The following is a 13,340-nucleotide window of genomic DNA, read 5'->3' as shown; positions in this document are numbered from 1 at the left end:
AGCTCCTGCAAACCTAGCAGTTCGAAAGCACGTCAAAGTGCAAGTAGATAAATAGGTACCGCTCTGGTGGGAAGGTAAGCGGTGTTTCCATGCGCTGCTCTGGTTCGCCAGACGTGGTTTAGTCATGCTGGCCACACGACCCGGAAGCTGTACACCGGCTCCCTTGGCCAGTAAAGCGAGATGAGCGCTGCAACCCCAGAGTCGGCCACAACTGGACCTAATGGTCAGGGGTCCCTTTACCTTTAAACTTCCCTAAACATGTTGCAAGAGTTGCCATTTCTTCCATCCATGAAAAGAGGGGCAGAGATTATGTTTCCAGTGGATCAATATCAGTGGTTTATATACCACTGTATTAGATAAGCATGTGTAGAATTATAGTGTGGTGTGTGTGTGTGTGTGTGTGTGTGTGTGTGTGTGTGTGTTTATACACATTTATTTATTTTTCCATTTGTTTTTCACTTTCTTTTGTTTGAAATGTTTTCAATTAAAAAAAAGGTTATTGGAAAGATTTTGCATCTGAATCCGCCAGGTTTTGCCCCGGTGAAGTGCTCATATTTTCTCGAACGTAAATTCCACTGGGCTCTGTGGGACTTGCTTCAGAGGAGGCATAATTCAGAACAGGAGAGATGCCTCCTTCTAGGAGACAATGTGCATCTTCCGGCTCCACATTGCTCCATCCTCCCCACCAGTCTGTTCAGGGAGTTGCTTGTGGCCCTAACAATCGTCTGAGGCATCTGCAAGGCTTCTATTTTCCCTTAATACAGAAGCAACAAGTACCAACAGGCCTTTTGTTTGTCAGTCCAACAGAAGAGCCTCTTGTATCCGCAGACGGCAGGACGGTAAAAAAGACTCGCACAAGACGCATCTCCCGGCAAACGGGGCTTTGTCCGGCTGAAACTCCATCTCTATCAAGGAACAGGAGGAGAAAGTAATGCAGTGCTGTGACCCGTGGCTGCTGGAGGGTGTCTTCTCCCATGTGTGCAGGGTTGCCAACTTCTCAGCTGGCCCTTGCAGCTCTGCGGAACGCTGCGGAACGATTGCTGACAGGTGTGAGGCATTGTCTGCCTACAACACCTGTGCTCAGAGACCTGCACGGGTTGCCGATTTTCTACCATGCCAAGTTCAAGGTGTTACCACCCGTTTGATGCGGGTGGCGCTGTGGTCTAAACCACTGAGCCTCTTGCTGATCAGAAGGTCGGCGGTTCGAATCCCCGCAACGGGGTGAGCTCCCATTGCTCTGTCCCAGCTCCTGCCAACCTAGCACGCCAGTGCAAGTAGATAAATAGGTACCACTGCGGCGGGAAGGTAAACAGCGTTTCTGTGCATTCTGGTTTCTGTCACAGTGTCCTGTTGTGCCAGAAGTGGTTTAGTCCTGCTGGCCTCATGACCCGGAAAGCTGTCTGTGGACAAACGCCGGCTCCCTCGGCCTGAAAGCAAAATGAGAGCCACAGTGGCTATATGCTGCCTTCAGGATCAGCCATAGCTTGCTTCTGAATACAGTGGTACCTTGGTTCTCAAACGCCTTGGTACTCAAACGACTTGGAACCCAAACACTGCAAACTTGGAAGGAAGTGTTCCGGTTTGCAAACTCTTTTCGGAAGCCGAACATGCTCCATTTTGAGTGCCACACTTCCATTTTGAGTGTTACGCTGAGGTCTGTCTGTTTCTGCTATTTATTTTGCATTTTTGTGGCTTTGTTTTGTTTTTGTGACTCTGTGGAACCCAGTTCAGCTACTGGTAGATTGAGTGACTGTGTGACTGCAGTACATTCTTTATTGCTTTCATTTTATGAAACAACGGACTTGTTAGATTGTAAAAATCATGTCAAATTGCCGTTTTAGGGGTTGTTTTTAAAAGTCTGGAACAGATTACAGTAGTACCTCGGGTTACATATGCTTCAGGTTACATACGCTTCAGGTTACAGACTCCGCTAACCCAGAAATAGTGCTTCAGGTTAAGAACTTTGCTTCAGGATGAGAACAGAAATCGTGCTCTGGCGGCGCGGCGGCAGCAGGAGGCCCCATTAGTTAAAGTGGTGCTTCAGGTTAAGAACAGTTTCAGGTTAAGAACGAACCTCCAGAACGAATTAAGTACTTAACCTGAGGTACCACTGTAATCCATTTTGCATTACTTTCTATTGGAAAGCGCACCTTGGTTTTGGAATGCTTTGGTTTTGGAACAGACTTCTAGAACAGACTAAGTTTGAGAACCAAGGGACCACTGTACCCCTTGCCTGGGAGCAACAGTGGGCAGGGCTCTTGCCTGCGTCTGCTGCTGCTTGGACAGCAGCCTTCCTACAGACATCAATGGGTGGAAGAGCCGTAGCTCAGTGGAAGAGCCTCCGCCCTGGAAGCAGAAGGTCTCAGGTTCGATCCCCAGCATCCCCAAGGAGAGCTAGGAGAGACCCCCTGCCAGAAACCATGGAGAGCTGCTGTCGGTAGCTGCCAATGTGCTAGATGGAGCAAGGGTCTGACTCTGTGTAATGCAGTTTCTAGGTGGGAGGGGTAAAGGTAAAGGAGCCCTGGACAGTGAAGTCAAGTCAAAGGCAACTATGGGGTTCCAGCACTCATCTCGCTTTCAGGCCGAGGGAGCCGGCGTTTGTCCGCAGACAGCTTTCCGGGTCATGTGGCCAGCAGGACTAAGCCGCTTCTGGCGCAACGGGACACCATGATGGAAACCAGAGTGCACTGAAACGCTGTTTACCTTCCTGCCGCAGTGGTACCTATTTATCTACTTGCACTGGCGTGTAGTTTAGACCACAGCACCACCCGCACTTAGGGAAGTTTTTAATGTTTGATGTTTTACCGTGTTTTTAATATTCTGTTGGGGACCGCCCAGAGTGGCTGGGGAAACCCAGCCAGATGGGTGGTGAATAAATCATCATTATCAATGGATTTAATTATTTGACCTGCACCAGAACCAGGGGCCACCCCCAGACCAGCTAGGGAGACAGCTTGCTGTAGTTTTTAGCACTTCCGCACGTGGTGAAAGCAGCCTGGTGACCTACTGTAACAATTGCATGATGAGTTCCGGCACCTATTTTTCCGGGGGGGGGGGGAGAGTCCTGGGGGTGCAGCGCAACAGCAGGAGTGGGGAGGGCAAGAGGCAGCACCCTTCTGTTTCACCTCTGCTCCCTGCCTCACACACACACACACACACACACACATCCATGGCAAAGCCTCGCTGCTGCAAGGGCAAGGCCACATGATATAAGGGCAGCTCTTATCTGCTTGGTGGCGCACACAGCTCACACACTCATGTGCCGTTTAGCCACCTAGTGCCTTTGCCATCTTTGATGGTCAAAGGCTGATGGCACCCGAGCTGGAGCTAAGTCCCTGCTGCCGGGCTTCCTGATAAGATTACGCCTTATCGCAAAGTCTGAAGGTTTGCCGATCCATTGGGTGCCATTCCGCAATGCTCCCTTGGCGCCGCGCCCATCACGGGGGCAGGGGAGGTTTTTCTTCCCCAGCCAAAGGGCCACATCCCTTTGCAGGGAGCATTGTGGGGGCTGCATGCAAGTGGCAGTCAGGGCCAGAGGCAAAATTGGGAGCATCCCCGTCATTCAATAACGAAGAGGCATTGCCCCAGTTCAAGGGCACATTCCAGCTAGGCAAAAAACCCATGGAGGGTTCAGAGGAGGGCTTTGGAGGAGGGTGGTGTTGGGTGTGGCCTAAGGAAAGGCCCAAGGGCCGCAGAGAGAGGCCTCAAGGGCCGCATTTAGATCCCAGGGGTGTGATTCCCCACTCCTGAGCTAAAGAAGCTTGGGATCATAAGACAAGGCAAAGAATCGACCCAGGTCGCCTCATCATTTGAACCCAGCACAACCCTAATTATTTGCACACACATGGTTGCTTGGCATCCAAACCACTGAGCCTCTTGGGCTTGCAAATCGGAAGGTCGGCGGTTTGAATCCCTGCAATGGGGTGAGCTCCTGTTGCTCTGTCCCAGCTCCTGCCAACCTAGCAGTTTGAAAGCACGCCAGTGTAAGCAGATAAATAGGTACCACTGTGGCGGGAAGGATTTTGGCCGGATATCATGTGCCTTGCGCCTAGGAGTCTGCCTGCTGCTCTACAGCTGAGGGGTAGTCGGCAGGCAGACCATTTTGACAGCGGGAAGCCTGCGTGCGCAAAACCAACAGTGTCTCTCACAGACGTTGGGTACCACACATCATTTTGTCACACCCCCCTTGGAGGTGACACCCGGGGCAGACCGCCCCCACCCCACCCACCTTGCTCCGCCACTGCTGACATAGCACACATGGGCTCTAGGAATTCAGCATACATTCTGTCTCTCTCTCGGGATCTGAGTAGGAGGCTGAGATTTGAAGAATGGCAATTTTCGCGGTCTCCGAGTGGTAACGCACAGGCAGGTTCAACCAGGGACTTGAGTCAGAAAACAGAGTCTCTCTCTCTCTCTCCCTGGTAAATTGGGAGAGCAGGAACATATGGCATGCGTGTGTGGCTTCCTTTAATCTGAAAAGCAGCGAAAGTTGTGCTGCCTGTGGCTGGGGGAAGTTGTAGGCTGCGTACAAACCCTGCGTTTAAAGCCCGTTCTGTACCTCTGCAAAGAATCTCAGCAACTGAATTTTGTTAAGGGGGCTGGGAATTGTAGTTCAACGACAGTTCCCAGGATTCTTTGGGGGTCCATATGATTTATATGTGTGTGATTTTTAAAGCTTTGATTAAAGTGGTCAATCAAACAATACAAATCAATTCAATAAAAATAATAGCAGCAGAACTGCCTATTTGGAAAAGACTCAGTATTGGGTGGCTTAAGACTATGACACCTTCGGGTATAGGGCGGTATAGAAATTAAATAAAATAATAATTGTTATATACTGAAGTTCTCACCCTGGGCCAGCAGGGGGATACTGTAGATAGTTATGCAAATGAAGGATCGAAAGTGACGTTCAGTGATTGGATAGTTTTAGAAAGTTGCAACAGTTACGATTGTTCTGGAGCTCTATATAAGCAGGCTGACCGAGCTCCTCGGTTCAGTTCTGTTCCAGCTTACAAATAAAGAGCTGCTTTGGAGAAATCGCTGTGTCGTCTGATATGTTCACCCACAACTTAATAATAATAATAATAATAATAATAATAATAATAATAATAATAATAGGAAAGCATTGCATTGTGAAAAGGGAATCCTTGGTGTCTGCATTTGTTGTACATAAGATAAAATCCCACCAAACAGCATAGAATTTTTCAGGGCCCTCCGAGTCTTTGGCAACACATAATTTATGAGGTTTTTTCCCAGCTACATGTCGACTCCACATATTTTTATACCAAAGCAAAACTCTCAAGTCTTGTCAGGTTTTCCGTTTGGGGGCAGTTGAGCTTGTGGCAGCCGCCAGCATCAGTGTCAAGAGCTCCTCAAAGCTGAAACCATTGCCTTGACCATCCCATAGATTTAGCAGGCAAATTTGCAGTGTCGCTGGAGTATTGTGGTCATTTCCTGACCAAACCATTGTCCAGAATTTTCATTTATTTATTATTAAGACACATGCAACACAGCTTTGCCCACCGCCATAATATCACAGAATGATCACTCCAATCCTCAATTACTGTCATGTTGGAACCCAACTAAGAATCTGATCTACCAGAAGGAAACTTCTAATATACCAATAGAGGCTGGGGTTAATAAAATCTGGAGTGTTGCTCTATCAGAACACCTCACATACCATTCTTCTTCTTCTTCTTCTTCTTCTTCTTCTTCTTCTTCTTCTTCTTCTTCTTCTTCTTCTTCTTCTTCTGCGATCCCTCGTAGCCAAGTAAGATTGTCTTCCATAAACATGGTTTTAACAATGAGTCCGTAAGTGACTGTGGAGGCCAATTCTGGATCCACACGTCCTTCCACAGTGGGAACACAGGTTTCCAGGTGGGAGTTTGATCACGGTGAGGGTTTGCCAAGCGTGCCTTCCTCTTAGCACATTTCTCCCCTGCGTTCTGAGTTCAAGTGTCTTCAAAGCGCATGACACCTTTGGTAAAGGCTGTTCTCCAACTGGAGCGCTCGCAGGCCAGTGTTTCCCAGTTGTCGGTGTTTATACTACATTTTTTTAGATTTGCCTTGAGAGAGTCTTTGAACCTCTTTTGTTGACCACCAGCATTATGAGAAATTAGGAACCGCATAGAGGTAGAAGGACGTCATCAAATAAATCAGGGAATGAAACCGGAGATTAGGTACAGATAAGAAAGTGGGAGTTGCGGGTAGAAAAATATATGGTCAAGATAAAAGGCTCTCTTACTGGAATTATGTGTTTAGAATATCATCAGGGATGGTTTGTATTTCTGGGGTAGCTGTGTTTTTGACAATACTTTTCGTTTTTTATTTTTGTTTGTCTTTTCTTTCTTTTTTCTTTTTGTGTAGATCTTCTTCTTTTATATAATAGAATATCGTGTTTCATTCTGTGCAACATTTAATAAAGTTTAATAACAATTTAAAAAAATAATAATATCATAAATAAATAAATAAAAACTCAGTCAATCAATCCACTCATATTCCCTTAACACAGACAGCGCAAAGAGAAGAGCGTGGCTGCTTTAAATCTTTGGCAGATGATGGTAAAAGATCTGGTGATCTGCCTTCCTTCTCCACTAGACTAACAAGGGCGTAAAACAGAAAGGAAACAGCTACTCTCTCTTTCTAATGACTGCTGTGTCTCAGCAGGGGAGAAGGGGCCTAGCTGAGCGAAATTGATGATGTCTTCTCACAATAAGGTGCCTCCCAGCTGTCAGTACTTTGCAAAAGCGAATCAGCTTTTGGTTCGCTTTTGGTTCGCTTGCTTAAAATGGGTTAAAGGACTCAAATGTCCTAGTAAGGACATTTATAAAAAATAAAATTAAATATAGGACTTCTTCTGGTTTGGAAAGCGATGAGGAAAGGCATTGGACAGTGTAGGATGAACAAATGATTACCGTACTTTTCTGTTATAAGTTTCCCCCCCCCTTTAAAAAGCATCCTAAAAAGTGGAGGTCGTCTTATACATGGGGAGTGCAAATGGTGGACGTTTGATCAGTTGCTGCCACGGCTGCCAGCGGCTATTGTGCATGTTGAACACAGAGAAACCTTGAGACTTTGTGATCTGAAAAATAAATATGAGGTATGTTCTTTTGTAGCCCAAGAAAATCTTTAAGAAAAAGAAAAAAAAAGTTTTTTTTAAAAAACCCCAATGTTAATCACCACCCCAAACACCCACAAACCTTAAACATTTAATCCACATATGCAATTTCAACCCATTGGTTGTTTCTTCCGTATCTTTTCAAATTGCAATTTGGGGAAGGATCATAGCTCAGGGGTGGGGTGTTTGCCTTGCAAGCAAACGTTCTCAGTATAGGGCAGCCTCCTATGTCCTTAATATCATTCTTAAGAGGCCATTATAAATGTGGTTGCTCTTAATGGCGATGCTGCTGCCTATTTCTGCCATCAGTTAGGAGACACTGGCTCATAACAAAAGGACACTGGTAGCCTTTTGCATTTCTCCCAGACAGATCTCTCCAATTTCTGCTTGGTTCTCCATTTCCTATGAGCGGGTGTAAGATTTGGCAGTTGAGGGAGCACGTACTAAAGGTATAGCTGCCGTATTCTGCATTAGTTGCAGTTCCAGGTCACCTTCAAAGGTAGCCCAAGCAGTCCAAAAGGTAGCCCAAAAGTAGTCCAAGCAGGAGATAACCAGAGCATGCACCACTCTAGTGAGACAGTCTGTGGGCAGATAGGGTCTCAGCCTGTGTACCAGATAAACAGGTAAACAGCTGCCCTGGACACAGAATTTACTTAGCGCAGTACATGCTCCCTCAATTGCCAAGTCTTACACCCGCGCTGTGGGTTAAACCACAGAGCCTAGGACTTGCTGATCAGAAGGTCGGCGGTTTGAATCCCCGCGACGGGGTGAGCTCCCGTTGCTCGGTCCCTGCTCCTGCCAACCTAGCAGTTCGAAAGCACGCCAGCGCAAGTAGATAAATAGGTACTGCTCTGGCGGGAAGGTAAACAGTGTTTCCATGCGCTGCTCTGGTTCGCCAGAAGCGGCTTACTCATGTTGCCAGATGACCCGGAAGCTGTACGCTGGCTCCCTCGGCCAGTAAAGGGAGATGAGCACCGCAACCCCAGAGTCAGTCACGACTGGACCTAATGGTCAGGGGTCCCTTTACCTTTACTAATATTTTGTTGGGGGCGACCCAGAGTGGCTGGGGAAGCCCAGGCAGATGGGCAGGGTATAAATAATACATTATTATTATTATTATTATTATTATTATTATTATTATTATTATTTAGGCAGCAATAAGTAGTTAAGGCAGTGCTGGATCCTTGATATCTTTCCTTCCTTCCCCTGTTGTGGGAAAAGCCTGCAAAGGTTTAAAATCCCACATCCAGGAATAGAATTCCACCCTCCCTCCACAAACACACAGCTCTAGAGACTTTGGGATTCTATTTATTTTAAATGCCCCCTGGCACTTCCATAGCCTATGATCCGCCTTTCAGATTTCTAAATGGGCACGCCATGGTAGATTAAAGAGGGGGATTAATTCATTATTCGCCGCTCCTTCGCTCCCTCTGGACTTTCCCTCGCTCTTTCATTTGAGATCTTTTTAAAGGGTGGGTTGCCTGGGGATCTGTCCAAAGATTTTTAGTACTGAAAATTCCTGTCTGGAAAAGAGAATGGCAAGGATTCTGGGGTGCTGTCCAGCACCTTTGCAAGAGAGAGAGAGAAAGGGAGGGAGGGAGGGATTCTTGTGTGTTTGTGTGCTAGTGTTTTCAGTTGCCTCTGAAAATGAGAAACCGTGTGCTTCCAAGAGACACTTTGGCAAGTGTGTGTGAAGTCTGAGAGTACACAAGTGGGAACAAACACTGGATGGAAAGCATAATGCTAGTGGTCAACAAAAGAGGTTTCAAGACTCTCTCAAGGCAAATCTAAAAAAAATGTAGAATAAACACTGACAATTGGGAAACACTGGCCTGCGACCTCTCCAGTTGGAGAACAGCCTTTACCAAAGGTGTCATGGGCTTTGAAGACACTCGAACTTGGGACGCAAGGGAGAAACGTGCTAAGAGGAAGGCACGCTTGGCAAATCCACACCATGATCAACTCCCGTCCAGAAACCAATGTCTCCAATGTGGAAGGATGTGTGGATCCAGAATTGGCCTCCACAGTCACTTACGGACTCACTGTTAAACCTGTGTTTATGGAAGACAATCTTACTGGGCTACAAGTGATCGCCAAAGAGAGAAAGAGAAAAGATTCTGAATGTAGTCTGCAGGTTCAATCCCCAGCACGTCCCTCCAATAATAATAATGATAATAATAATAATAATAGTAATAGCAATAATTTTATTTATACCCCGCCCATCTGACAGGGTTGCCTGATCTGGGCAGCTTCCAACATATATAAAAACATAATCAAACATGGAAAACCCTGAGTCTCATTGCGCTGAGGTCCCTCATGCGGGTTTCCCGTTGAAGCATCTGCGGAGGCCATTGAGAATGAATAGGACGAGGAGGGCCAGGGGCCTGATCCACCAGGAGCCTCTTTCTAGGCTCCTAACGCTGAAGAGTTTTCTTGGCAGGGATACTGGAGTGGCTTGCCGGTTCCTGCTCCAGGCTCAACATCAAAAAAACGAAGATCATGGCCACTGGGCCCATCACCTCCTGGCAAACAGAAGGGGAAGAAATGGAGGCAGTGAGAGATTTTACTTTCTTGGGCTCCATGATCACTGCAGATGGTGACAGCAGCCACGAAATTAAAAGGCGCCTGCTCCTTGGGAGAAAGGCGATGGCAAACCTAGACAGCATCTTAAAAAGCAGAGACATCACCTTGCCGACAAAGGTCCGTATAGTCAGTGGCGTAGCGTGGGGGGTGCAGGGGGGGCCAGCCGCACCGGGCGCAACATCTGGGGGTTAGGGTTAGGGGGCGTAAATCCATGGGTTAGGGGGCGCAAATCCACGGGTTAGGGGGCGCAAATTACTTGCCTTGCCCCGGGTGCTGACAACCCACGCTACGCCACTGTGTATAGTTAAAGCTATGGTTCTCCCAGTAGTGATGTATGGAAGTGAGAGCTGGACCATAAAGAAGGCTGATCGCCAAAGAATGGATGCCTTTGAATTCTGGTGCTGGAGGAGACTCTTGAGAGTCCCATGGACTGCAAGAAGATCAAACCTACCCATTCTGAAGGAAATCAGCCCTGAGTGCTCACTGGAAGGACAGATCCTGAAGCTGAGGCTCCCATACTTTGGCCACCTCATGAGAAGAGAAGACTCCCTGGAAAAGACCCTGATGTTGGGAAATATGGAGGGCACAAGGAGATAGAGGACGAGATGGTTGGACAGTGTTCTCGAAGCTACCAGCATGAGTTTGACCAAACTGCGGGAGGCAGTGGAAGACAGGAGTGCCTGGTGTGCTCTGGTCCAGGGGGTCACGAAGAGTCGGACACGACTAAAGGACAACAACAACGCTGAAGAACCCAAGGGCCAGCCTTGCTCCGGACCATCCCGAGCCGGCCATTGCCTGGCGCAGCGCTTTGGAGATGTGGAGCGCTTTTTACGCATCTTGCCAATCGCCTTTCTTCCTTGGGAAGAACGCACGCCTCCCACCCTTGGGGAAAGCCTCCTTCTCGTGTCCGGGCCGGGAAGGGTTAAGGGCTGCTTCTTCCCTCCTCCTCCTCCTCCTCCCCCACCTCCCCCTCCCTCCCCGGCGTGCAGTGCGTGCTGACGGAGGCAGGTGATCCGACCGCATCGCCTCCCTCCAGCATCCTTCTCCGCCGGGCGCGCGACTGGGTGCGGTCCGCTCTTCTCTCTGCCGCAGCCGCAACCAGCGCGGCCGTCCTTGCGCCGCTGCCGTCGGATGGCGATGGCCGGAGCCCCGAGGCGCGCGGCTCTTTCTGAAGCCTGACTCGGTGTCTGCAAGCAGTTGAGCCGGAGAGAGAGAGAGAGAGAAAGAAAGACAGGCAGACAGACAGAGCGAAAGAAAAGAGGTGGGGCAGCAAGGCCGGATCTCTCCCCCCGCCATCCATCACCCCACCGTCCCCTCTCTCAGCCATGAGGCTCCGAAGGACCCCCTTTTCTCTTCCTCCTCGGGTGGGCGATGCCCTTTGAAAGCAAGCGGGTCTCCAACCTCCCTTTTGGGGCTTGCCGGCGCCCTCTCCTTTGGATATTGGCAAATCGGATATAGGACAATTTCCTCCCCATCCCTGATCATCGTTCTCTTGGGGTCTCCGGACACTTCAACCCCCTGCCAAAGGGAGAGGCTCCGAATTTGTTTGGCCCTCTTTTCTGAATGACTCTTGATTTTTATTATTCTTAATTGCTGGGTGTTTGCTTGTCTTACTTAAGTGGGGTTCCGCCTCTGATCAAGCTTGGGTGCTTTTGCCAACCGCACTTTGATTTTTTTGTGCAAAATCACGCCTGTAACGTAAGGGGGAGAGAGAGAGAGTTGGGTCGCCACTGAGCTGGTGGCTCCCATTGTCTGTGCGTGTGTGTATCTGTCTATATCTGGGGAGGGGGAGGGAGGTGAGCAGGTGCTCCCCAAACGTGGAGGGAGGAGTGGAACTGGACCAGGCTGCCAAGATGGCCTGGCCTTGCATCAGCCGGGCCTGCTGCATCGCCCGCTTCTGGAACCAGCTGGACAAAGCCGACATCGCCGTGCCTTTGGTCTTCACCAAATACTCGGAAGCCACCGAGATCCCGGGGACCCATGTTGTGGTGCAGCAACAGCAGCAGCAGCAGCACCACCTGCCACGCCCATCCTCGGCCATCGAGACCCAGCCCTCTGCCCTTGGCGGGGGTGACCTGGATGCGGTTGCCAGGGCGACCTCTGCAGCTGTGGACCACGCGGCCCCGGGAGGCCATCTCAAGCCCGGGCAGCAGCCGAAAGACCCGTCGACCGACTCGGTGATGCGCCAGGACTACAAGGCTTGGAAGGTGCAGAGACCTGAGCCCAGCTGCAAGCCGAAGAGCGAGTACCAGCCGTCGGACACGCCCTTCGAGAAGGAGAGCCAGTACCAGAAGGATTTCCGTGCCTGGCCCATCCCCAAGAGAGGCGACCACCCCTGGATCCCCAAACCTATGGCCATTCCTGCGGTGGATCTGGACAAAGGCTCCAAGGAGAGGCCCGGGAGCCTGGAGAGGAGGAGGAAGACCCACGTGGCTCCAGAGAAGGAGGAGAGAGGGAAGGAAGAGGAGGCCAACCCCACCAGGCCTGAAGAAGGGAGGGTCAAGAAGACCAAGAAGAAGGTTCTTGTATCTGAGGGCGACCCGATACAGCAGCAACAGCAGGTGGCGGCCGGGTACTCCACGTCGCTCGACACCAGCAAAGGACGGGCAGCCGTGGATGCTCTCAACCGGCAGATCAAGGAGGAAGTCACAGCCCGGGTGAGCACCTCCTCCTACAGGTAAGAAGCTCCAGCAGGTTGACCCATACATGGTAGGACTTCCTGCTTGGTCCAGTTGCGCGGTCGGAGGTGGGCCTGACCACCAGGCGGAGGGAGGGGGCTGGCCGAATTCGTGGGAGATGCTTGGATCTTTGTCGCCGGGAATAATAATAATAATAATAATAATAATAATAATAATTTATTTGTACCCCGCCCATCTGGCTGAGTTTCCCCAGCCACCCTGGGCGGCTTCCGACAAGGATTAAAAATACAGTGGTACCTTGGGTTACATACGCTTCAGGTTACATATGCTTCAGGTTACAGACTCCACTAACCCAGAAATAGTACCTCGGGTTAAGAACTTTGCTTCAGGATGAGAACAGAAATTGTGCTCCGGCAGCACAGCAGCAGCGGGAGGCCCCATTAGCTAAAGTGGTGCTTCAGCTTAAGAACAGTTTCAGGTTAAGAACGGACCTCTGGAACGAGTTAAGTACTTATCCCAAGGTACCACTGTACATCAAAATGTCACACATTAAAAACTTCCCTGAACAGGGCTGCCTTCAGATGTCTTCTAAATGTCTTCTAAATGTCAGGTAGTTATTTATCTCTTTGACATCTGACAGGAGGCCGTTCCACAGGGTGAGTGCCACCACTGAGAAGGCCCTCTGCCTGGTTCCCTGTAGCTTTGCTTCTCGCAATGTGGGAACCGCTAGAAGGCCCTCGGCGCTGGACCTCAGCATCCGGGTGGAACGATGGGGGTGGAGACACTCCTTCAGGTCTACTGGGCACAAACCACAAGGCGGTTCTCCTCCATAAGCCACGTTGACATGAGGAAAATCAGAAGCTGCCTTATATACCACTGCTCCATCTAACTCCCTATTGCCTACACTGATCAGCCAGCAGCCCTGCAGGGTTTCAGGCAAGAGAGAATCTCCCAACCCTACCTGGAGGCCCCAAGAATTGAAGCTGGGCCCTTATGCAAGC

The 13,340-nt window shown here is 49.6% G+C and overlaps 1 protein-coding gene across 1 annotated transcript in view; it reads left to right on the top strand.

The window, feature by feature from the left end:
* The first annotated feature begins 10,688 nt into the window (after window positions 1-10,688).
* MAP6 (microtubule associated protein 6) overlaps window positions 10,689-13,340 on the top strand; it is a 57,822-nt gene continuing 55,170 nt past the window's right edge. The window contains exon 1 of the mRNA XM_028725881.2: window positions 10,689-12,377. Coding sequence (XP_028581714.2) covers window positions 11,554-12,377 — 824 coding nt within the window. The 5' untranslated portion in view covers window positions 10,689-11,553. The remainder of the gene's footprint in view (window positions 12,378-13,340) is intronic.

Source organism: Podarcis muralis, chromosome 4 (assembly GCF_964188315.1).
Source record: "Podarcis muralis chromosome 4, rPodMur119.hap1.1, whole genome shotgun sequence".
In the NCBI taxonomy this organism is placed as follows: Eukaryota; Metazoa; Chordata; class Lepidosauria; order Squamata; family Lacertidae; genus Podarcis; species Podarcis muralis.
Note: the sequence above shows the minus strand (reverse complement) of the source record. Positions and strands in the feature narration are given on the sequence as shown.